The following is a 25,514-nucleotide window of genomic DNA, read 5'->3' as shown; positions in this document are numbered from 1 at the left end:
TGGGTATTGAGTTCCATCAGCGCTGAGCCAAGGCACATCCAGGCTCTGCTCAATCCCCCTTTGTTTGCTGTGCCACTTCTCAGGGAATGGGATGAGGGGAAGGGAGACAAATGATACTGGAGGTTAAAGGATAGTGTTACACATTCCTCAAGAATTTTTAGGAAAAATAAAATATTTCCAAGGTAAAGGTGTAGAACTGGCTTTTATTTATTGGACTGTGTGCTCTCCCATTCTTTCACTGATTTCTTCCATCAGGGAATGTTCAGGTTTGGTTTTTTTCCTGTTCCTTTTCCACTGTCCTTCTTCCATGTATTTATTCCCAGCCTCTCTGAGTCTTCTGTGTGCTCCTTTCCCTTCCCTGTTAGTTGTTGTATTACTTTTGGGGGAAAAGGTAGTTCTAAAGTACAATTTGAACTCCAAGTAAGTTTCTGTTTGAGATCCTAGTGATGTGCCCTATCTCCTATTCCAATCTGTTCCCGCCCTTCAGTGGAGCTGCAGGGCAGCCCAGTTTTAGCCTTTACCAGCTTGTCCTTTTTTAACAGAACAGTCTCTTATTTGAGCTGTCACTGCAATAATTTGGTAAAAAGAACAGAAAAAAGCATTCTTAAGACACATGAGCCTCCCCAAATCTGCCTCTGCCATGGTTCTGCCTTTTGCTTCATTCCATGACAAATTTTAAAAGCCTTCTAAGACCTTTTTTTTTTTCCCCTTGACAATAATCAAAGCTGTTAATATTGCTGGGATGTAGCAGTTGCAGACAAACAGCTGGATCCAAAAAGTGATTACTTCTACGGGATGGGATTATGTGTGTGGGATGGGACCTTTGCTTTTCAAGTCCTTCCATGCTGTGCATCTCTGCCTCCCAGCAGTGGAGATGCTGCACGTTGCCCTCAGAGAGAAAATCACGATGTAAAGCAGCACAGAACCAATAAAATAGAAAATAGGCATTTTATTTTGCACCCTAATGACTACAGAAGTTTCATAGACAAAGGTAACACTGTGATTGTTCATTAAAATGAAAGTTTTTTCCAGCTGTGTAATTTTTTGTCAATTAAAGGATCTTGCTCTAAAAAATTCTTTCATTTTGCTTCTGCCATGAGGCAATTTTCCCTGGTTTTCCATCATTTTGCCTGAAATGATGAAAAATGATTTTTTTTTCCCCTCTTCATTTCACCTCTACAAATAACGATGTTCCAAGTGTCAGGAAAGTAATTGTGTGCTATGAAATGGGGCAACTGGAAAGTCCCTTGCAGGAAAGCCCTGAGACATCAGCATGCTGCCAAAATCAGTTGGGCTGAATGCTTGAATCCATTATGGATCTGGTGCCTGGGTTTGATGGAGATATCAAAGTGTGTTTTTAAAACAAAATGCAAGATTGGGATTATAATTTTCACCCCTCCATAGATGCTGTGTTAAAAACCCAGAACATGTGGTAGTGTTTCTAAATTCTTCGAAGAGCCACAGCCAGTTCTTCAGAACTGCTGCTTTTTATGCTTATGCAAAAAGTCGGCTGTTTTAAAATAAAAATACAGGTTTTCTTCAGAGGTAAAAAACAATGCTGGGGGATCCATTAATCGGAGTGGTTTCCTGACCAAGTATTCAGATCTTAATGTAAATATCTAGAAATAATATAGTGGCAGCAGCATTCTTTTGGAAACAAAATTCAAAGAGGTCCTGTTTGAGCAGCGAATACTTGCTCAGGGCAGTTATATTTAGGGCTCTAATGGAAGTGTACAAGTTAGGCTTTTTATACAAACTATAAATGGCTACAACCAAGAGACTTAGACTTTGAAATGCACTTGGCACTTACGCAGTGAGAGAGACAGGCCAGAGCCGTGTACAGTTGGTTGTTTTGTTGGTTTTTTTCTCCTCTGCCAGCTTTACAAATATCGCCAAATTCTTACAGTGTTGCCACCCCTAAAGGGCACATCCGAAAATAGATGTTGGATCTGCTCTCGTTTGGAGCTGGTGACCGAGAAAGGCTGAACCCTGAGTGCAAGTGTGGTGACAATGAAGAGGTGATGGGGGACAAGAAAGAGGAATTGAGATGCAGAAGCCAGGGGGTGAAATAGGTGCTGAAGCCTGAGCAAGACGTCGTGGAAGGAAGCCAGGCACGAATGCAGATGGTATGAGATGGTCCTTGAGTACCACACACGATGTGAGAAATGGGCTAAAGTGTTGGAAAGACCGAGGGTGAAGCTGAGCAGTTGGTGAGTAAGTGGAATTCCTCAGCTCCACTTGTGAGTGTCTAAACAATTGGTCATTGTTGACAAGATCTCCAGGATGCTTTGATGTGAGGAAGCAGAAAGTTGCAAAATACTGTCATTAGTAAGAGACTCGTCTGCTGTATTGAGGGGGCAAACTGCCACATGCTTCCAAGGGTTTGTTTGAGGAAATGAAAATTAAGAGAGGCAGAGCTTCTGTCCTGGGCTGGAATTGCTGCTGGTCTTTAGTGCTATCGAAATACTCCTCGAGAGCAAGCCGTGCCTGATGGTGCTTGTCAAACGCAAACTTTGTTATCTGGGTGGTGGAGCTCAGTGTTTGTCTTGTCCCAAAAGCTCGCACTAATGCTGGGCTGCGGCAGAGCTGGGTAAGAATGACACAGCTCGTGATTCACGAGCTACTCACGCACGTAAATGCTGCTGGGAGCAATTCACTGCGCTGAAATAATACTGAAGATTAAACTGCAGGTATCAAATCTTCAGCAGCGCTGTCTCTCTTTCTCGTGAGCCGCTCAGGATGCACCCACCCCGAGTTTTGTGTTGGCTGGCCGGTGACAAAACCTGACTCATTTTCGTCTGCAGGCAGCGCAGGAATGTGCTCATCCTGGTGCGCCTCCAAGCCTTGCCCTCCTGAGGCCAGGCTCCGCGGTCTCAGCACTGCGCCGTGTTTCTCTTAGATAAAATTTCAATTTTCTATTGAGTGGCAGATGCATATTTCACCCTGACAAAACCCATGCTGGTGTTGCTGACAGCAGCCTAAAAAATTCCTTTGAGAGCGGTAGGTTGGTTGCTGCTGAGTTCCTATTGCCTCGTGGCTTTTTAAAAATAAACTGAGAATAATCAGCTCTCGCGACACTGATACTTTAGGTCATTAACTGATGTAATTGTAGTCTTGGTGTTTATTATTAAGTGACCATGGTTTCTAAAATCTGGTTTTAATGGCGTGTTTGGAACAGAAATGAGAGGCTAAGGAGGGTAGATTTTATCAGGCCAAGGGCTCACCTGTATAAAGAAGGTGCTGGGCAGGGATAATCTCTTCTAAAAAATTGCTCTGGATTATTTTAGAAGGGATTGCACTGGATTATTCTGGAGTAGTGCCCCGGTCAGATTCTCCATCTTGACGTTCCCTAAGAAAAGGAACTGGGAGTGACAGAGGATATAAATTTACTATCCTCTTTGTTTGGCAAGCATACAGATCATGGGATGTATAAATAGAAGAATTGAAGGCAAGTAAAGAGAGGTCATTATGGGATGTACAAAGAGCTTACTCAGAGCACATCTGGGGAACTGGGCATGATTCAAAGGCCAGATTACAGGAAGGACAGTGAACAATAAGGAGTGGATTAGAAGAGGGTATTGTGGAGGGTATGAGGGCTCGAGCTGGTGCCTGCAGTTGCTGCAGTCCCACTGCTTACACCAAATCAAGCTGGTTTTAATGTGAAAGCACCTAAATTGGAAACTTCCAAAGAAGAATTCCAAGGGAATGGAGACAGAACCCTCTTCTTCCTAAGCTTTCTGATCCCCTACAGCAGTGCTACTAAAGGACTCTGTGTTTCTGGAATTACCACTGCTTACCTGTCATATCTCTCTCCCTCTTTAAAAAACAAAGCTTATTTTTTTAGCTTCCCTATATATATATATATATATATATAGTTTCTTTATAATTTCTTATGGTATTTCTGCTCTGTTTGTCAGAATAACTGTCCAATTTTGTATCCACATCCAAATCTCTACGGGGCTAAAATAATTTTGTTTTCCTTAACCCTCTCACAGTTGGGTAAAGCTTCTCTTCTGATCTCATCAGCTCCAGTGAGGTGCAATTAAATATTGTCACAATAGCTATCCTTTCATCTCAGAAATAGCTGTGTCTTGGGGAGCTTTGTTGAAGGTAAAAAGGGCTTTGTAAATGTAAAAAGGGCTGTTGGTAAGGGGCAAAAAAATGTGCTATTGACACATATGGGAAATGGGGACACTGCTAAATGTTGAGCAGCGTGAAGGAGTGAGTTGAGGATGAGAAATTAAGGAAGAACACTGCTGCTGTCACACCACCCTCACCAGGAATGAAGCAATATCCTCCTTTTCCAGATAAGCAGACTGAGACACTGAGATCAATCCAACTGCTCGGGGTTTACACAACCAGGGAATTGTAAGCCTTCAGCCTCTTGGACCACAGTCGTTTTTTGGCACAGGATTCTGGTTTTGTACTCCTTTCACAGTGTTCATAATCTATTTATACCATTCCTCATAAAACTTTGGTTTTTAATTGATATTTATAACCCAGTATGGGGATTTCTCTTTAGTGTGCCTTACTGGATCCTGAAAACAAGAGTCCTGGAAGCATGGATTTATTGATAATTGGTGGATTTTTTAATACTGATATTACAGTGTAGTGCAGGTCTTTGCCTGCCCTTGGACCCTGCACAGAAGAGCCAATGCCTGGAAAACCACATGTGCAAAATTCCAAAAGGATTAGCCTAGTTTTAGGGATGTGCTTGTTGACATGAGCACACACTCTCCTCTTCAGAACTACTTGTAGGAAGTAATAAAAGTAGGAAGCGTTTACAGTTTGTATTTACAGATTATATCCCCAAAGGCCTTTTATTAGGATATATAAAAAGAGGAAGCATAGTTCTGCAAACCTAGACTTAAAGCCACGTGGTTATTCCCTTCATTTCCAATCCCTGGATCCGGGTTGTGGGGGCAATGGCTCTGTGCTGGCCACTTCCATACAGGGAACCTGAACTGGGAATGTTGAACTGGGAATTTGGAACAGGGAGCAATGGCTCCGTGCTGGCCACTTCCATACAGGGAACCTGAACTGGGATTGTTGAACCGGGAATTTGGAACAGGGAGCGGTGGCTCCATGCTGGCCACTTCCATACAGGGAATTTGAACTGGGAATTTGGAACAGGGAGCAATGGCTCGGTGCTGGCCACTTCCACAGAGGGAATTTGACCTGGGAACGTTGAACTGGGAGTTTGGAACAGGGAGCAATGGCTCCATCCTGGCCACGTCCGTACAGGGAATCTGAACTGGGAGCAATGGCTCTATGCTGGCCACTTCCACACAGGGAATTTAACTGGGAATGTTGAACTGGGAATTTGGAGCAGGGAGCAATGGCTCTGTGCTGGCCAGTTCCACCCAGGGAATTTGAGCTGGGAGGTTTGGGTTTTGCAGAGTGCTGGTTCTGGTGCACGAGTTTCGTGGTTGCTTCTCCTCCTTTTGGCCACATTTCTCCATCTAGGAAATGGGAATGAGGACAGTCATTGTGCTGTGTTTTTTGGCAGTCATGACAATGCAAGCCCAGGATATGTTCCCTTGTGCTCATGTTCAATTAAGTGTTTGGGGCCAGGCCAGGTTAGTGGTTGTCCAGAAGACCACAGGGATATGGAAGTGGGATTAATGACTCAGTAAATACTGACTTGGTGTTAAACCGAGGCCCTTCTCCTGCATTTATAGTCTTTTGCAAGCCCGTACATCACAGCTGGATTCAAATGGAATACACATACTTCCTACCTGCTCCCCTCCAACTTCCAGCCCAGTTCCACCATTTTCATAGGAGAATTGAGGCAAAATGTGTGAGATGAGGACAGGCACAGGGAGTTTCCTCGGAGTAAGGAGGCATTTGTGGTGACTGTCCATCAGCTCCTGCCCTTTCCCTGGTAGTGCAGAAGGAGTGGCACTGTTGCTGTAAGCTCCACTGCTTTTCCCTGCTTTTTGGACTTCCAGTTGCTGCAGTGACCTGCACCCCAGGAAAAAGGGGCAGTGGATTTTGAGAGTGCTTTATAACTCTCTTTTGGGGTATTTTAGTACTTTAGTTAAGCGCTGCCTGTTGACACTGAGCTACAGGAAGGACCAGACTTGAAGGCAACGCATCTCTGATAACATTCCTGAAGTCCAGGAAGACTGTATTTTGTTAATTTGGAGAGGATATTGTCTCTTGGAGCAGTAAGATCAGTGAATGAGAAATGAAGCAAGAAGAAATCAAGCTTGAGGGCTGTGTGACTCTGAGGTGTCCAGAAGTGTCCCCATAGGGGACATCAGCTCTTCGATGGAGAGATCCAGTGTAACACTTGCAGAAAATTTTAAAATCTCCTCCACTTGAAGCTTCTCCCTCCTCTGCTTCTGCTCCTGTTTCCAATTACAGAATTAATGTTTAATGTGGATGCAGATATAAGAAACTGCGTTTGATTTTTCTTACTGCTGACAAACTGGGCAGGATGGCTGCCTGCTTTCTAGCAGAAGCCACACTCTTTTCCTATATGTGAGCAATTAGGTGCATTGTTCCCTGATCACAAGCCTCTCTCACCATCTATAGCATGGCTGCAAGTTGATTACAGAGCCTGATGTGTTTAGATTTTGAGGGAGTTCCATCAGGAACACTTTGGTTGCTGTTTTTTGGAGGGGTTTGTTTATGTTCTGTCCAAATGATCCCATCTCATTTCATAAAATGAAGGAGGGTCGAGCTTTCCTAGCAGCGGTAGGTCAGCGAGGAGAAAAGGAGCTCCAGGAGCTGGCACGTTAATTCCTGCTGGCGCTCCGCACTCGGAACTGATTGGCAAGAGGGAGCTGCAGGGCATTGTGTGGTGTGGGAGAGCGGGGAACAGAAAACAAGGAGAGCCTTGAATGCTCCTGGCCATGAAGAATTGCAGGACTTTGTGCAAGGTGACAGCCGTCCCCATGTCATGGCCGCGTTCCAGCGCGGGACCTGCACTTGCACTTGGCCGCGGTTTCCCCCGGCTCCATTGGAATCGGTGGGATTTGGCTACTCCAGCCCAGTCAGGTCATCACCACCCGCCTTCAAAACTTTGGCCTTCCACCGTGTCAGTTCACAGGGATCAGCCGTTGTTCCCACCCCCTGGAATGTTTCTTGTGGAATTTATCCCAAGCCAAACACTGCAAAAGCACACTGGTGCAGGGATGCCTGCTTGGTTTCCTAATGCGTTTTTCAAGCGTACTCACAGCACTCCTGGTTTCACACATGGGGCTTTTAGGAATAATTTATAATGTATAGAGATGATTTCGAATTTTCCGAGGGCTTTCTGGTTGGTTTGGCCAAATAGATGCTTTTTTTCCTATTGTTCTGATTTGTTTTATGGAAGTGTTCAGGTATAAATGACATATTGTATTGTCCCATACACTTTGTGGGGTTTATATTTTTTTAAAAAGTAGTTTATGATGTATATCCCTGTCCTAATTTTATTCCTGCTTCTTTGCCTAATCTGTCGTGAACAGAGCCAGTGCGTTTCTGGAATAAGGGAATCCGTACCCTGGGCAATTTCCATGAGGAATCCCAGACAGCAGAATTTGAGTGCTTTCCAGCCAAGTCTCCTTGGCCCTTTGCCACTTGTGAGTGGCCCCATCTTAACCTCTTAAGTCGTCATATAAGTGTTTGAAAGCCATCAAATGGCTGATGGGTTAATCTCTAGGAAGCTGTCTGCCAACATCAAGGGTCCAGACTGGGGAAAGCCCAGAGAAAACCATTACAACAAGGTAAAACTGATGGCAAGTCCCTTTGCATGAACGTGGCATGCAAATGGTGTGGACTGTGAAGGTGCCGTGGGTAGCTGGAAAATCAAATGTTCCAGTCTCAGGACAAAATTCAGGGAAAGGTCTGCATTCGCCTGTATCTTGAGATCAAAAGTGCAGAATTTGATGCCAGCCTCTGAATTATGAGGACATTCAGAGATGGACCTGGGGTTCCTCGCAGAAATTGTCCTGCTTGAGGAACTGGATCCAGCTTGGGGAATCACAGAATCATGGAATGGTTTGGCTTGGAAGGGACTTAAAGATCATTTAGTTCCAACCTCTCTGCCATGGGCAGGGACACCTTCCCCTATCCCAGGTTGCTCCAAGCCCTGTCCAACCTGGCCTTGAACACTCCCAGGGATGAGGCAGCCACAGCTTCTCTGGGAAACTGTGCCAAGGTCTCACCACCCTCATAGGGAAGAATTCCTTCCCAGTATCCCATCTAAACCCACCCTCCATCAGTTTAAGGCCATTCCCCTTTGTCCTGGCATTCCACACCCTTGTCCAAAGCCCCTCTCCAGCTCTCTTGGAGCCCCTAGGTTCTCCCTGGACCCTTCCCTTCTCCAGGTTGAACGTTCCCAGCTCTCCCAGCCTGTCTCCAGAGCAGAGGTGTTCCAGCATGTGCTGGAAACCACACAAGAGCTTTGCCCAGCCCCGCTCGTGGGAGCCGTCACGTTACAGCCAAAGCTCTCCTCAGAACTGCTGCACCTCTTAAAGCAGAAAGATGTCCAGGAGTGTGAACAGACTTTTCCCTGGATCTTGCTCCGACTGGAAACATTTTCAGTTGCTATTAAAAAGCATCAGATTACGGACAACAATTTCAAACTCTTTAGGCAAGCAGAATAATTTGAGTTTAAGGAACTGTTTAACTGGAACTCACCCAGTCGTGACTGCCTTTTAAGAGCGTTGGCAGCAAGTGCTTGTGAACAGGTTTCGTATTTAACTGAGGTAGAATAAACATGGCTTTATTTCCAGCTGCTGTTTCAAAGGCTATGGAAAGATCAGGAACAAATTGTTACCCAGCCATGCCTTAATCGAGAATCAGGCCATTCCAGAGATGACTTCTGAGCTCCTCCTGCTCCTGAGGTCCTAAGCCACGCTCAAATTCATAGTCCTTCCTTAACTCCACCTGGGCTTCGATCCTGTTCTTAAAATCTTAATTTAAAAAAACCTGCCCAAGTGGTTCATTCCTGCACAGTAATTATGTGCTGTTTCACATTGTTGTTTCGTGGGGAAAACACACTTTGGGAAAGCCAGGAAATAAAGGCGAATATCAAACAGAGGGTGTTTTGACATGGGTTAGTTTATTTCTATTGCATTTTTGCTTATCTTGCTAGTCATGATTAAAAGCAGCGTTGCCACTAATACAAAAATGCAGGAAAGTGAATGCCAGGCAGAAACTGCCCCATGGTTTATACCATTGTAACAGCTTTTGACTGAAAATTCCATTATTTGGGAGGCAGGAGAGCAAGACCCATAGTTTGGGATATAAATAATCAGCACAAGGCAGTTGTCTGTTACCAACAAAAGGGATTTAAAAATTATTGTTAAAGATTAAGTCCTGTTCCTAATTATCACTGGGCAAAGCTGGACTGCAGATGTCCTTGTGCCTGATTTTCTCATCTGAGGAGCAAAGAGGATGCTTTTCCAACTCTACGGAGTTACTGGAAGCGGATCAGAGAGGAAATCCTGATGAGGGTGCTGCAAGATAGAATAGTTGTGGGGTACGTTTCTACTGTGCTTCCTGCTGCCTCACAATCAGTGTTGGGAGGTGTGTCCTCATTCCCAGCCTTGCTCGTACCTATGGAGACCTGCCAGACTTCGAATCCTTACCTCATTAGAGCCTGATTCATCCCCATCTCCGACTCCAGGGAAAATCCCCAGTGGCATCACTGGGCTTTGGTACGTGGCCGAAGTCTTGGTAAATTCCTTATTCCTCTCTGGTACGTAGAGGATGCTCCTCAGCTGTACCAAGGCAGGTGACAGCATAAATCTTGTCCCACAGCAATCTTGGATGAGTCATTTTTCCAAAGGTAAATAAATCCTCCCTGTTTTCCTTGCACCACCTGGCAAACTGTGAACTGGAAAATTGAGAAAATGTTGTTGCCTTTTGCGAGCCAAAGCGTTCTGCAAACCTTTTATTTTTAATTCCTTGTTAGAAAACAGAACCAACTGAAAGTGGCTGGCAGAGAAAATGTGCCCCATTTCTTTCCCTCTGCCGGGCTCAGCAGTGGAGCTGCCAGTTTCTGTTTTCGCCTCTGTAGAATTATGTGCCTCTATTTGAAAGTTTTGACAAATCAGGCTGTTTTCATTCTCCCTCTGCCATAAATTCAATCCATATGTCTCTAAAACATCCTTTCATAGCTTTGGCATGGAAAAGGAAGTGGCTTGGGTTCTGTATAGTGTATTTAAAGCAAAGCTCTCCTCGTTTGCATGCATGCCTTCTGGTAGCTCTTAAAGCCTCAACTTCCTAATTATTCAGGTTAAGAGGGCACTGGCAGAGTGTTCTCCATTAACTAACAGTGATGTACAGTGAAGAAGCACAACAGGATAAATCATTCCCTTATTCTCATCATGTCCAGGAAGTTTTTGATGCAGCCCTTGGCTTTACCACCAAGCAGGATGCAAAGAGGATGTGAAAAGGGTAGGAGAGATCAATCCAGTGTAAAATCTCAAAAGAAAACATCAAGACAAAGAAACAAAGGGTCTTGCACAATGAGCTGCAGGGTTTTGTTGGGCAACAATGCACAGCACCTCTGTGACAGGAGGTCACTGCCACAGGAGTAAAGGATCTCCACATCCCAGGCTGACCCGGGGTCGGGAGGTGAGGGTGGAAGGAAACGTGGGTTCGAGCTGAACTGTATTGCTGTGGATCAAAGTTAAAAATCAGAAATACAGGATATGCAGCAGGCTAAGAGCACAGGCAGTCGTGGCTGCTCTGAGTGACCATTGTCTGGAATTGTGGAAAGTTTGGGCCAGGAGGTGCTGCTGGAATTGCGGGATGGATCTATAATTAAAAATGGGGCAGGAACACTGGCTGAGTGACTGCAGGTGGCTTTTTGGAGTCCACCTGCCCTGTGGGTGCAGTGGTACCAGATCTACCCCAGGGTGTCACTGGACAGGGCAGGTCACTGTCCCACCCCAGCCTCTGTCACATGCACCCTGCTCCCTGCCTCACACCCGCTCCAGAGGCCACATTCCCTCTTTTCTCTGTGCCACACGGAGCAATCAGTTGCTGTGCATCCACACTGCTGTGTGCAAGGAGAGGAGCTGTGTGTGGTAAAGCCGTGCAGTGTAATTACCTGTCTAATCTCTCCATCACACACAGGGGTCATTTACAGAGGTGCAAACACAGGCAACCTCAGAACTCCTGGGCGTCGCTTGGCGCATCCAGAGGTGTGTGCATGCAGAGACCACAGCCTGAGCACCTGAAACTGCCTGGCAGGTTCAAAGGGCTGGCACAGCCCGTGGTTTTGTTTGCAGGGTTGCAGGGATGGGGTGGACTCCAGGCTATATTCCACATCTCTCCAGATCAGGCCCTTCTATCTGGGCATCTGCATACAGCTGTTCAGCAGCGAGCCAGTTGTTGTATAAACACGAGCAGAGGCTTCACCACAGCTTTTCATGTAGTTTTATCTCGACTGCAATTTGTTTCCAGCTCCTAAACGCTGTAGGAACATCCAGCCTTACTCCCTGGAGCCTGTTTCAGCCATTCCAGCAGTGTTCACAGCGCCGTTTGATTCCCTTTGAACTGTTCCGAAATTCCCGGAGAAAGGCGCGAGTTCTGCATCCCTCCTGGAGGGATTTGCTTTTCCACACATGTGGGCTGATTTGTAAGAGGTCTGCTGTGTGCTCTGCCCCAGGTGTGCTGTCCCTCCCTGCCTACTTCAGCCCCTACCACGACGGCTCGGTGTGCAGCGACGGACGGGCCGACGCCTACGCCCAGCTGGAACTCCGGACCCTGGAGCAGTCCCTGCTGGCCACGTGCGTCGGGAGCATCTCAGAACTGAGTAAGTTTGGGATATAATCAACCACAGGATTCTTCCAGCAGAGCAGGAGAGCCCATCCCTCCACTGCTGAGGGCAGCAGGAGTGCTGCCGCTGTTGGCAGCGTGAGCAGCGTTTAAGGTTGGGTGAGATTTAACTTTCTGGTGGTGCTGTTTATGGAAATCAGCTGGTCTCATTAGTCTGCTTTGTGTCTAATTCACCTGGAAAGGTGTAGGATGCGCCTTTTTTTGTTTTGTAGGGATGCTACTGCCAACTAAAGTTGGATGCTCTTTACAAGATGCCTCTGGAGGCTCTCCTGTGCATTTGTGGAGCACAGCAAACCTCCCTCAGATGGCAGAGAGGGTTCTCTTTGTTAGTGTTTCTGCAGTGGAAATGTCCAGGATATTCAAGGAAAAGCTTTTTGGTTACTTAAAAAGCAAAAAGCGGAGGAAAAAAAAAATCTAAGAGTACTCTGGTAACAAAAACTTGTTCAAACCGCCCCCCCCCCCCCTTTTTTTTTTTAAAAGCTGACCAAATGAAATGTTCCATTCCTAGAGTACTCACAAGGCCCCTTTAAAGTAAACAAAAATGATTTGTGTTTTCCTGGTCTACTTTTTCCTTTGCACCGTTTCTGCTGGCATCACTTTCTCAGCCTGCACCATCTGAATGCTAATGAATGCCAGGGCCAGTAAGGAGTTTGTGGGTTTCACCATTTATTTTGCAACCTGCCTTAATTTGAGGTTTTCAAATTCCTTTAACACACCTCTATTTATCCTGGAACACAAGAGAACATTTGTAGCGAGGGCCTGAGATTGAATACAGCTTCCTCTCTCCCTCTTCCCCCGTCCCTGCCTGGCCAGCTTGGTCAGTCCATCCAGTGAATGGGTCTCCTGATACAGTTGCCTGCTTTTTTTTAAGACGTTGCTGCCCGTTGCCAGAAGAATAGAGTGAGTGTGCAAAGGAGAAGGATCGTTATTCTGAGCTGAAAATTTGAATTCCAGATGCATTTCTGCTGTAAACCGTGCAGACTTCTGTGTTAGCACCAGCCAGCGCTGGAGGATCCGTGATGCTCTCGTAAAACGTGCGGATCCTGGAGCTACTGAAGTGGAAAGGCAGAGTTGTTAGAAGGATTTTTTTATTATTCTGAAGTGGGTCCTTAAAGCTGAATGTGCTGTACAACAAAGGAGTGGCACGGCTTTAGACTGCAAACTGAGATTTTTAATACCCTGTTGGTCTGAACCACTAAAAAATGTCATGTTTAGACATACAGTAGCTTTGTGGGGCTTTCTCCTGTGTAACAGTAGAACCCCAGGGGTTCTGGCTGGAAAATTCAGTGTTGCTTTTAGATATAAATGAACAAATAATAACTTCCCAAGAATTTCAGAGGGAGGTGTTGCTAAAAGATACGTGGCACTGCTAAGCTCAGGGCGCTTTCCCAGGAGCCAGCTTTGTGATGGGGCGACTATTTCGGTTCCATCCTTTCCCAGTATTGTAACTTTTGGACACAATAGAGCAATGTTTCCTGTGAGGGTTTGAGGGGAATGTAAAGCATAAAGCAGCAGAGATTCTCCCAAGGAAAAAACAGATCCTAGCTAAGTATAGTAATAATTCAGCTCACTGCTTGGTAGTCACACTACTCAGAGATGAAGCTTTTAAAGCTTTTTTGGAGTTTGTAATGCACCACAACACAAGGAGAGTAAACAGGGTTGTGCCTAAGGCAAGCTTATTGCAAAAAGACCAGCTTTGGGGTCCTTGCCCTGAGAACTTTTTAAAAATCTGCAGTCCTAACATTCTGAGTGCAACTGTGTAATCCAGGTCACCTCCTTCCAGGCCTTCTCAGGTCCACCCTGCTCCGACATGGAGGCAGCTTGGCTCTAGTTCAAAGACCAAGAGGACTGAGAAGCCCAGAGACCTCCTGGACTGAGCTTCTTACAGTGCTGAAGGACAAATTTCTGGCACAGCTTGAGACAGCCAGCATGATAAAGATTGGCTTTTTATTTAATAAGAGAGTCAGGTCTTGCCGTTCTGGAGAAACCTGCAGCTAGAGTGAGAATGGGAGCAGCAGACCCCTAAAAGAAGGGGTTTCTGCCTTGAATGTAATGTCCCTAATTTGTCTCAGGTTCCTGGGCAGCAGGGTAGAACAGCATGACCCAGTTGGAAGAAATGGGAGCAACGTCCTAACAAAAATAAGAGTGAAGTGTTGGTGCTACTGACTTTGCCCTGTGAAACTGTCGCTCCCAGGCTGGGCAGAGGACATTTTACAAAGACATCAGTAGTTTTTGCAGGCTGGTAAAAAAACTTGGTATTTGTGGGTGGAAAGAGGAGAAAACCAGCAGTAACCCAGCAAACTCACTGCAAAGAACGCATGGTAACTGGGAAGTGTTTAATTTCACGTTTTCTAACTGGTAACTTGGTCTTTGAAAGCAAGTGCTGTGGAGTGGCAGCCTGAGGGACAGGACACCCTTCTGCCTTCGTGGAGGAGGTTCTGTGCACACAGCAAACATTCCTCTGGGCTGTGAGAGTTTTGACTTGTTCAAAAAGTGTGATTAAAAGCACTGTAAAGAGATGATTTTGTATTTTCTCTGTGTGTGTGTGTGTGTGCAGGTGATTTGGTCTCGCGAGCCATGCACCACATGCAGTGCCTGAACACCATCCGGCCCGGCATGAGCCCTGTCCGGCAGACCCGGCAGCAGCAGCCCATCTCCTGGTCCCCTGACGCCCTCCACACCCTCTACTACTTCCTACGCTGTCCCCAGATGGAATCCATGGAGAATCCCAACCTGGACCCTCCGAGGATGACGCTGAGCAATGAGCGGTAGGTCGGTGAGCTGGGAGCGGGGCCGGAGCAGGCTGAAAGGGCTCCTTTGGTTGGGCTTCCAGGGCAGTTTTGTGGGATGCTACCTATGAGGCATCAGTTATTCCTGCAGCCAGGCCAGATTAGGTTGTCAGCCCTGCCAAGTTTGTGAAGCCTTGGAATTGGAGCTGGAAAGTGAGCTGTTTTTTTCGTGCAATCTTTCCGAGCGAGGCATAAGGCTGCGTGCTGCCAACAGGGCTTGTCTGGAGACCTTGCCAAAAGTACATGTGGTTGCCTAAAGCAGGAAAGGCCTTCCCAAAGAAAATGTTACCTCCTGAACGGCGCCAGTTAACAATTGTCAGAGTTCTGGGGAAGAGCAACGCTGTTCGTTGTGGGGAGGGTTCAGAGGATTTATGGACATCCTGCTTAAGGATTGCTTCAGTTGATGCTGTGTGTCTGGAGTAGAAGGAGATTTCTGTAGGAAGCCAGGAAGTAACCAGGGAAGGCAGTGGGTCTCCTGCCTTCTGCCAGCTTCGTAACCAACTCTCAAAGTAGGGCCATTATTACAGCGGTCAGAAATTTTCCAGTGGGATGTTTTTTCTCTTGGAAGCCTCCCTGGTTTCCTTCCTGCCCAGCTCCTTGGCAGGCTGCCTGACAGGCTGGTGGCACAGGAGAGCTGAGGAACCCTCAGAGCTGAGTTCCTAGACAGGTCAGGCAGCTGCTGCTCCCCAGTTGCCTTCTGCAGGGAGATCCAGGCCACTCCAGACTTGTTTCCCCACTTTCCAAGTGCACATCCAAGTTTCTGTTTATTTCAGAAATCTTAAATGGGAAGTTCTGGTTTCTGGTTATCCATTATTTATTTTAGCTTGCTTTTTGGATGTCTTTTTAGCCTGCTGGACATCAGGGTGAGGGAAGGCTCTATCCTGGCCTTTCCCAAAAGCAGCCCTTGGTTGGGGGGTTTCCCAGTGCATTGGTGTGTTGAGGCCATACTCACAAAACAAAAAAGCAAAGTGCTTGCTGGACAGGTGAGGGAAAGGAGAACATCTCTGCAGCTTTCTAAATAACATGGTTTCTTCTTCCCACCTTTGACTTTACTGTACTCAGCCCCAGCTTCTGAAATCGGTATGAAATGGTAGTACAATAATAAAATAACAAAAATAATTAATTACAAAATTAAAAAAGGTTGTCTTTCTGTTTGATCCTCCCCTGAAATCTTTCCAAAAAGAGCAGAACTCTCCAAAAAGAGGGAACTGATGTACACATATGAAGAATCAAAAGGAGTTAACTTGAATAAAATAGGAATAGAAAGGACCATGGCTGCTGGTAGCTCAGTTATTTGGGCTCACTAACCTTAATCAAGGTTACCCCTACCCTAGTGCAAGGCTGTTTATTTTGCACACTGTGCAGAAAAAAGAGTTTTCCTGAGGCCAGGTTGTGTAAAGTCGTGCCACTGGTTCCCACAGTGGCACAGCTGAGGCTGCTGAACAGCTCATACCAGAAATGTAGATTAGGCTTTCTATTTTGTGTTCTTTTCAGTGCTCTCAGTGTAATGATGTTACTGCAGCTACGTGTTTTATACACTGGGGATAATAAATGAGTTAAATCAGGAGAGCAGTTATCTCTCCAATTGCTCCTAAACAATGCTCTTCACATGGTTCACCGGAGTTTTTTTGGAATGCAGGCTGCAGCTCTATTCTGTTTTGAAATCCGCACTAGATCCTACAACAGCTGGGGTAAGGGAAATTTCTGCCATTTTTTTCTGACCAGTACTTAGCTGTAAAGGAAATTAAAGAGGATATATTAAAATGGAGCAAAAACTGACATTAAGGAAAAAAAAAAAAAGGAAAAAACAACGTGAGCACTTAAAGGACTGGCTTTGAAAAATTTATGGAAGCTGGAAATGAAATTAATACTGCCCACCCAAACCCTGCCTTTGGGTTGCTCCAGGATGTGTTTGTCTGTGCCTCACTGTCCCGAGCTCTGGGCACGTGTCTTGCAGGGGCAGTGGGATGAGTGCTGCTGGCAGCACTTGGCAGAGGAGGTGCTTTGCTCTCTCCTGGCTGAGGAGGAGAGGCAGCCGCGGCTGGTGCGAGACGCCGGACTCGTGGCGTGAGAGACGAGGGCACTGATTCACCTAATGTGACTTGGCAAGGCTGTGCAGCCCCGTTCTTTTATTCCTCCCTGAGCTGTGCTAAATCAGCTGCAAACTGGGCACTGCTTTTTTTTGTGTGTGTGTGTGTGTGTGCTCACTTTCTGGAATAGACGTGTTCCGTGCACTGCAGTCCCAGCTCGCTTTCTGCTGGGAAAATCCCGGTCACAGGCAAGGACAATAACGCTGACCTGTTCTGCCTTTGCTCGTGCCTCAGTCCCCACCCTCCTGCCTAAATCTGTAAATCAATTGATCTGAAATGGAGCAAAGAGAGGAGGGGGTGGCTGTTAGAGCTGCAGACTTGGAAAAATCTGATTTTTGGGAAGGTCCACGAGCCACACAGAGTCAGTGGAAGGAGCTGCAGTTGTTAATCCACAGGCCTGGCAATCTGCTGTTCGTTCTGGCTCCCCATGTGTCACACTGCGCTGCAGACTGCTGTGAAAACCATAGCACCGTGGGGTCTGGGAGGTCTTCCCTTCAGCATGAAGGCAAGCCTAGGATTCAGTTCTGGAGCCATGCCCTAATGGAGGCTGTCACGTGCCGTGAAGGGCTTTTAAAAGCCTGGCTGAGCTTCTGAGCTTACCCTGCAGCAAACTGCAGAAGGTATGAAAGCAGACAGGCACACTTGCAGGTTTGAGGCAGCCCGGTGAACAGAGCCAGTTTCAACCCACACGAGTGGGTTTTCATCCAGGCTGAACACCTTGGCAAAAGACCTGAGGGGGAGGAAGCTGGAGAGTGCTGCAGCATGGAGTCATGGAGGATGGAGTCATCTCTAGAGCTCTCTGGAGTATGTGGATGGTGTGGGATATCCCATAGGCTGAAACTCTGCAGAGTTTGTGGCTTGGTGATGTTTGCTTCTGGCACCTTCAGGTGAAGGCATTGAAGCAGGAGGAGGAGAAGAGGCAGAATTAGAAAGCACTCGGATATCTCAGGCAAAACATGCAGCATTTCCAAAGTGAATGCAGCTGCTCGCTGTGCAACCGAGCCATGGCCCACTTGGAACCCCAGAATGACCTTGTTTGCTGCACAGACAACAAACCATCTGCTGTTTGGGGTCAAACAGGACACCTGAGGAAGCGTTTTGCAAACACAGAGTGCCACTTGTGCAATATTTTGGTGAAGGAATTAGACCCTGAGGTGAGCACAAGCTCAGTGAGGATACACCTGAGTGCCCAGAGGCTCGGAGGTTTTCCGTGTCAGCAGAGCTCTGTCTGTGCTGCTGCAAAAAAGGGCTCTGCTGGGCAGTAAGATACTTTTATTTTCTCTGAGATCCTAGTCCATGTTGGGGGTCAGATGATGTGTTTTTGGACCAGACATGTGGCGCTCCTGATTTCTTCACTCTGCTCCTCCTCTGGGATTTCTCCCGTTGCTTCCATCAGGCTGGCTGAGCTTGGGAGCACTCCTGCAGCGTGAGCTCATGTCCCAGAGCTGTTTGCTGGGGTTGTTTGGGATACTGTGACTTGAGAAGAGCCATTCAAAGGTGGAAACGAAGTTCCTTTCTCCTTTTTCACTTCTCCCCAAGTGGGATATAAAGCCTTTGTTTTATTTTTAGTGGTGTGTCAAGGCAGGAATGCTCTGGCAGTGATGCATATCTTGGGGAGTATTTGTCAGCTCCCACAGAGCCCAAATCGAGGTCAATATTTAGGCTCATTTTACTGCTGAATGGACTGCTCTGCCCTGGGTTAATTACTTGGCCAGGATAGTGGTCCAGCCTTTAAGCTGGGAATAGACACCACTGACTGCCCTCATCCTGTCTCCCTTTGGTTATCATGTGCCTTTAGCATTTATTGTTGGAAAGTCAGCGTGATCTAATACCTAAGAACAGGCAAAAAAGTTGGATCCTGCTTCCTTGTGCAGCTGTGGGTTTGGGTAGGCTGGGCTTCCTCCCCTTCTAGCTGCCCTGTTAAAAAACCTCTAAATTTTCATCTGTTGTTGGTCCTGTTGGTCTGTAGAACATTCTGGAGCTAATTCTAGGCTTGTCCATCAGGGCCTATGGTTCCAGCCATGTCAGGCCTTTCCAAGCTGTCCACGTTGCAGCAGTGCCAAGTTTTACATGTTGTCTGAGTTGGCTGGTGCATTATTTTATTCCAAACATCAGGGAGTATAAAACAATTTACATCAGCAGAAGCCCACAGCCTGTACCCGTCTTGAGCCTGTCAGTGAAAATCCAGCAAAACGCCGGGGAAATTCCAGAGCTGATGGAGGATTTGTCAGCTGCCAGCAGTGAAGTTTTGGGGCTTGCCAATTTAAAGGGAACTCGCAGCTCTTCAGCTGGAAAACTGCAAGAAGCCAACTACGGGGGCCACCTCGTAAGAAAGAAAGCTTCGTTCTGTTTGCCATGTGCAGGCTCCAGATTTGCTGCTTGTAAACAAACCTGGGCTCACTCAGTTTCTCCCTTGTCACAGAAAATCCTTCAGGAAGGCTGCTGTTCATCTTGCTTTCAGCTCCGTGGCTGCTCTTACCTACCAGGCTCAAAAGCGACCTGAATTCATTTTCTGCTTCCAACAGGAGTCCTCCCATTCCATCTGTTACCCCTCATGATCCAGAGCCAAAGGATAAACATGCAAACCAGGTTTTTCAGGAGGGTCAGGCAGGAAAAAAGGACTCCTCTGTGCCACACTAGCTGGGCAGAAGAGGAAGGAGCTGAACTGCCCATTTGGGTTTTCCCTGTGGAGTATTCCCAGCAATGCCTGCTCTGAGAAGTTATTTATTGGGAAAGGGTGAAAAATGCATCTGATTCTGAAGGAAGATGTATCAGTGCTACAGAAGGAAAGATTGTAGCCTTTCCATGCTGTTTTTCAGCACCATTTGCTCAAATGCTCTCTTCTGCCAACATCTGAGCTATTGATTTAAATCATCAGTGGCTGCAACACTTTGTAGTTTTTGTCCTGTGTGTAATCTAAGCTTAACTTTGTCTGGAACAGAAAGCAGAGTTGGGTCGAAGTTAATTCTTCCTGATACAGTGTCAAAATCCTGCCCAAGCAGGATTGATTGGTGGACTGATTGATTGATTTGCAGTGGTCAGTGCATAAAGAGCCCCTGTGCCATAGCTGTTTCTGAATCCCCAGGGACCATCCAGTGGTCTCCTCATCATATGTCCTAAATTTCATGTTTTGAAGAAGCATGGCTTTGATCTTACTTTGTTCCTTTTTACTTGGTGATTTCTAGGTGCATCATTAGAAATAATTAGAGCCTCCAGCTCCTTCCCTCATGGTTCACTGGGTTCTTCCCCTGTGTTCAGAAAATGCCTGGCACAACTAAATTCTGGAATTGCTTGAGACAGGAGTGCTTTGGTCACATGGATCACATTTATGGAAAGATACCAGTTCAGAATAAAGAGAATATTAACGGCCCAGTTACTAATGGGAATTGTCTCCAAAAAGTCCTGCTTGGCATAGCATGGGCATCCAACTGGCAGGAAAGGAAGGAAAATCAGGAATAACCTGCAGATCCTGCTGCTGAGACCTGTGTTTGCTTGAGCTGCATCCTCAATATCCCTGAGAGAAATCCCTACTTTCAGAGCTGGTTGAGGCTTTTCAGGACAAATCTCTTCTCCAGATGGATCTTTCCAGACTCTCACTGATTTGTCATGAGGCTTTTTTCCCCTCTGTTCCTTTTAACTGCAGGTTTATGGAATTTTATTAAGTGCAATAGCTACATCATTGCCTGTTTTTTAGATTTATCTGTGGCCTAGTCTTTCCTAATTCCAATTTAATGTATTTATGTCTGAATTCTTTTATTTTACAGCCATACCCTATTGTTTCCATGCAGTATCAGGAGCAGAACTTGATACACTTAGTTCCTTTGAAAAGGTCTGCAATAAAACAAGTTCTGGGGTCTCTTGTCCGAGAGGTCTGAGTATCTTTCCATCCCGTCTGCAGCTGCCTCGCCATGCAAAAATAGGTATACAGGAGTAATAAAAGTAGACCCTGATCCAGTCATTTGCCTTGAGAGAGCAAAATGCTGTGATCATGCAGAATTTAACAGCACTTAAATCCACTCAGAGTATCCCTGAAGTCAACAGAAAGATGTGTCCACATATTCCAGCCCCATCCCCATGCCACAGCCCATCGATTTTATTTTTTCCCCCAGAGCTGTTTGGAAAGGAATATAGTGATTAAATAGGGGGAAAGAGAAGGAAGCCTTACATTGAACTGTGCCATTAGGGCATTGCTTGTGCAGACAGGGCCCATAAAAACGTGCCCCCCTTTTAAAAGGAAAAAAAAAGCTATTTGCTATCCATGAAAGCTTAGTCTGGTGGATTTATTGGGAGAATAAAAAGGTTATAAACAGGTAAGATCAACTTCCTTGACCAACACAGGGGGAGAGGCTGTTGCCCTGCATTTTTCTGACTTTCACCAGTTAATGTCAGCCTTAATTGTGATTTTGAGGTGTTCATTCACAAGGAGAGGGCATGAACAGCTCTATTTCAGAGGCCAGTAAGCTGCAACCCACATGTACCTATTGACTGAAATTAACTGTTCAGTGGCAGTGCTGTTCCTGGCCTTAGGCTGGATCATTTGTTTGCTGAACCCACACTAAACAGTTGCAATATATGGAATATATTCCACAATCTTGAGATCTGAGAACATCTAAAAAGAGGAGCCACTAGCTTTAGCACATTTATGATGAGCAGCTTTCACCTTCCTGCTGTTTATGGGACATCTCAGCACATATTCAGCAGTAACTTCTAGATCAAAACAACAAAAAAAATGACATTTTGACAGAGTCAGAGCCCATGGAAGTGGCACTCCAGCATAGGTGCTCCTGGTATTTTAAGCAGAAGGCTGAAGAGAGAGCCAGGATGAAGTGTTCATGGAATATTAAGGGGAAGGGAATTAGAACAAGTATGGCTAAAGGCAGTAGGTGACAAACACCCGTTAGCTTCCATTCCTGGAATACTCCTGCCTGTGCCTGGCATCACCTCTTGAGGCAGTTTTACGTCTCATCACTGTTTTTTTGATTGTTCATTTCTTTCTGGCTCAAAGACTGCAGAACTACAGTGCGAGCGATGACCTTGGCAGTGGTGAAGGGAATTAATTGCAAACCCTGAGGATCAAATCCATCCAAGTGTAACTGCTGAAGCTGGCAGTGCTCTCCACTCTCAATTAGATACTTTCCCCCTTCTCTTTTATGTTGTTTGTATAAACAAACACTGCTCAATTTTACTTTTTTTTCCCCCTCTACATATCTCACACCTGGGGCAGACCAGCCTTTCTTCCACGTTGCTGGCTGTTAGCAATTTGTAGTGTTATTGTAGTGCTTCCAGAGGAGCCCCCCCTGCATCTTCTGATCTTTCTGGTTTGGGGCAGGGGTGTGGTACAAACACAGATTATATAAATTCTCTGCAAAATTGTGAGGAGGAGAAGAATCTCAGTGCGTATGAAATGGAGCAGCACAGAGCAGACTACTAGCAAGGAGACAGGGGGAATATTACAGGTGCAAAAGAGCAAAAAAATTTGATGATAAAAGCTGTGTGTGAAGCTGTGGGGCAAAAAGTCAGGGTTTTGGGCTGTCTTGAGACCTTGCTGCTGGATTTTTCGTGGTTTGAGATGTCTCAGATGTCACTGGTACAGGTGGGACAGGACACCTGAAAAACCACCCATTTCGTGTGCTCAGCTGACCCTGGTTTTGAGCAGGGGGTTTGGAATGAATGATCTCCAAAATTGCCTTCCAACTCCACCTGTGCTGTGGTTCTAATTTCAGTATTTGCCCTCAGAGTTGCTTAACATCTCTCCACCTGGTGATTTCCCACTTGACAGAAATCAATACCTTGTTCCCTGGAACTGGTTCTTCAGCAGGCAGTGGTTGGTCCTCACCACCTCCCTGGAGAAGTGTGAGGTGTCTGACTGTCTTTGTCCTGTCAGTTACAAAACATTTGTTTGAAAAACACCATTTTCTGCTCTTACAGTGATTTTTACCCCGGTGCTGGGTGGGAATCCCCAGAAAGGCCATCACTGACCAAAGCCACTGCTGGTCCCTGTTTGTAAAAGAGTTTGAAAAGGGGAGAGGTGCTCTCTGGCTGTCTCGTTCAGCAGTGAAGAGCCAACAGGCACTGTGTGTGTGTGAGTTTGTGTGTGCTACCACCCTGCAATTACAGCTCCAATAATTACTGTAACTGCTGCAGAGATGCCCACGTTGAGTTCTTGGCTTCTGCTCTTGAGTTTTTCCATCTGCTCAGATAAAAAAGAAGGTGCAAGGAGGTGGGAGCCTGGCAACTTGGCTGCCTGGAGTCTCTGGGCTGGTGCAGCCAGGAATCTCCAGTGCCTGTGGGCAGCCTGGGCCGTGAGTTGTTTGTTGTTTGCTCTTCACGATGAGCAGCAAACCAGCATTAAAATGGAAAGGCAAATAATCCAGGGAGGCCTAAACCAAAGCTGTTAAAGCGTTATAGAAGCACAGGAATGAGTAAGGCAAAGTCCTCTGGCTTCTTTTTCTACCTTTTTCCACCTTTTAGACAGTGCCTATGGGAATAGTAGAGGACTGACTGAGAGTCTGCATCTCTGTGCTTGACTCTTGCAGGTTTGCTGTCTTTCCTGTCTCTGTCTTTCCTAGACACAGATCCTTAAGGACAGGCTCCTGATACCAGCAGAGTGCTCTTGTGACTGATACAACGAAAAATCAGTAATTCTGGGGATGAAAAGTTCTGGGCACCGTGCAAAGAACAGTGATGGTAACAAGCCAACGAGTTTCTCCTTTGTCAGTAATTGCTGTTTCCAATTGAAGTTAATATTGTTTCCTATTGGACTAAATTGCAGCCCTTCCCTTGCAGAACTTGCCTGTTTCCTGAGGAAGGAGTGAGCCAGTGCTTTAACAAAGGCCACACTAAATAAATACAATGCTGAGCCTTTGCTGTGCAGCAGCCAGGGCTCGCAGGTTGTTGAGGGTTTTGCTGTTATTGTTCCTGACATCTTTGTAACACATTGCTGAGAGCAAAGCTACACTGTAGAGTAAATAATTCTGGGTATAATTTATGATAATGGCAACAATCATTCTCTCTCTCTGACCTCGTGGAGATTAGACCTAAGCTTTCCCTGGGGTAATCCTAGGTTGGTGTGTCTCTGCTTGGTTTCCTTTTTCGAGGCAGTTTGCACTTCCCTGTCCCATTCCTGTGCTGCCCTGACCTCGTGGTCACTTACAGAGCTCAACTGCACCATTTTAATCACACGGTTTTTACAGCAGCTGCTGAACTGTGAGTTTTAAAAAGCACCTCTGCTCTGCAAGACAAATCCTATTCAAATGAGCTGCGTGTCTGAGCTGATTCAGCCCTGGTTTTAGATTCTTCTGGGGCTGAAGCACCTGGTGTTGGTCCCATGGGTGCTGGTCTAACGTGTTTGCTGAGAGAGGAGGGACCAGGCTGTGCTTTGCTGGTGATGCTGCTGGAAGGGGCACTTCAGCCTGGAATCGAACGAGTTCCACTGGAGAGTTTGTACCTGCAGGTCTCTCTTCCTGGGAAAGATTGGAAAGTCTGTCATAATGGCTAGGGAGTAGAAGGGGGATGCAGAAGGTGGAGGGTTTTATTCCAAGGCTTGCTGGAAAACTCTCTGCTGCTGGAAGGAATTTGGTTAAGGATTCCTGACCCCTTTGGCTTCGTTCAGAAATGGAAAAGATCCTTCCAGAGAAACAGGGGGCTCTTGTGAGACAGGTGCTGCAGGACTGGGGACCTTTTCAGTGGGAAAGGATGAGTTGTCTGGGATGCAGTTCCAGAAGGTGGTCTAAGAGGAATAGTTGAGAGGAATGGGAACATGTTAGCATGAAATTATAGCAGGGCTAATATAACCTGCTCAGAACTTAGCTGCTTGTAATTACCCTGCTCCCAGCAGCCAGACTGAGTGATTAAGAGTTCCCTCTGTCAGCTCTGCACTGTGCCAGGTAGCCAGTGCTCAGTTCCCTGTTGGGGCTGCCAAAATTCTTGAGGAAGGATCTCTCTGAAGAGTTGGTGCAGTGGAACATCACAGAAACATATGTGCCTTAAGTGACTTTCCATCTGGGCATCCCATTTTTCCTTGTACAAGAAGTTACAATAGTGTAATTAACACACTTTGGGGCCACTTTTGTTCTGCTGAACTGTCTGTGCTGAGACACTCAAGATACCTAAAGACAAGTGGCCAAACTGGCTTAATCTGAGAGCACAGTTTGCCCCAGTGTACTGGGAAAGTTTTGGCTCTGTACATCTTCACTCACAGTCAGGGCTCAGAGGTACCTGCTGCAAAGAAAATATCGTGAAAACCAGTTTATTTCTCAAAAAATGTTTCTTCAGGATTTTTTTGAGGTAGAAACCATGGGAAGAAAGGTGTGTCCTATGTCTCTCATACATTTTATTGATGACTTTTTTTGGTGTTTGGAATGCAGAGCACTGGGTGCTGGGAGAACAGTTTATTCGAGCAACAGGTACTGAAGTGTCGAGCAGGTGAAGATTTTAGAACACTGATATTTTCCTCAAAAACCTGAAAAAGAATAATTGTGCAATGTGAATTGAGTGCAATGGTGTTAGAATAAATTCATGTTTAGCTTTGTCATTTTTATCTTACCAATCATTGATACTCCTGGGCTTTTAGAGCTGCTTTTTTGGCGGCAGCAAATATCATTACAATTTGGCATTAGAAGCAAAAATCAGTGTTTTTTCATGCTGGTCATTATCTGGGTAGGCAGCTGGAGCTTGAGATTCCTCCGTGTTCCTGTAGGAACCGCAGTGCTGCACCCTCAGCCATGGTCAGCACGAACCAGGTTGGGCCTGTTGCAAGAGCAGGTTTTATCTGAGCATAAGAAATCTTCGTTCTCTTATCCCTATTAGAATGTTTATCTCATCTGTTAATATGAGACTATTAGAGTGTGGC

At 46.1% G+C, this 25,514-nt stretch overlaps 1 protein-coding gene across 2 annotated transcripts in view; it reads left to right on the top strand.

Annotated features, from left to right (window-relative positions):
• The window catches only part of ABTB2 (ankyrin repeat and BTB domain containing 2), a 111,651-nt gene that overhangs the window by 60,893 nt on the left and 25,244 nt on the right, over window positions 1-25,514 (top strand). Inside the window, exons 1-3 of one of the 2 annotated variants that reach the window (XM_032111766.1) lie at window positions 2,034-2,210; window positions 11,615-11,761; window positions 14,342-14,552. In XM_032111766.1, the coding sequence (XP_031967657.1) occupies window positions 14,362-14,552 (191 nt within the window). In that variant the 5' untranslated portion in view covers window positions 2,034-2,210; window positions 11,615-11,761; window positions 14,342-14,361. Of the gene's footprint in view, window positions 1-2,033; window positions 2,211-11,614; window positions 11,762-14,341; window positions 14,553-25,514 lie in introns of those variants that run through there. The other variant, XM_032111765.1, reaches the window with a different exon arrangement.

The sequence above is a fragment of the Corvus moneduloides genome, chromosome 6 (genome assembly GCF_009650955.1).
Source record: "Corvus moneduloides isolate bCorMon1 chromosome 6, bCorMon1.pri, whole genome shotgun sequence".
In the NCBI taxonomy this organism is placed as follows: Eukaryota; Metazoa; Chordata; class Aves; order Passeriformes; family Corvidae; genus Corvus; species Corvus moneduloides.
This window is presented reverse-complemented; position numbering and strand designations above follow the sequence as displayed.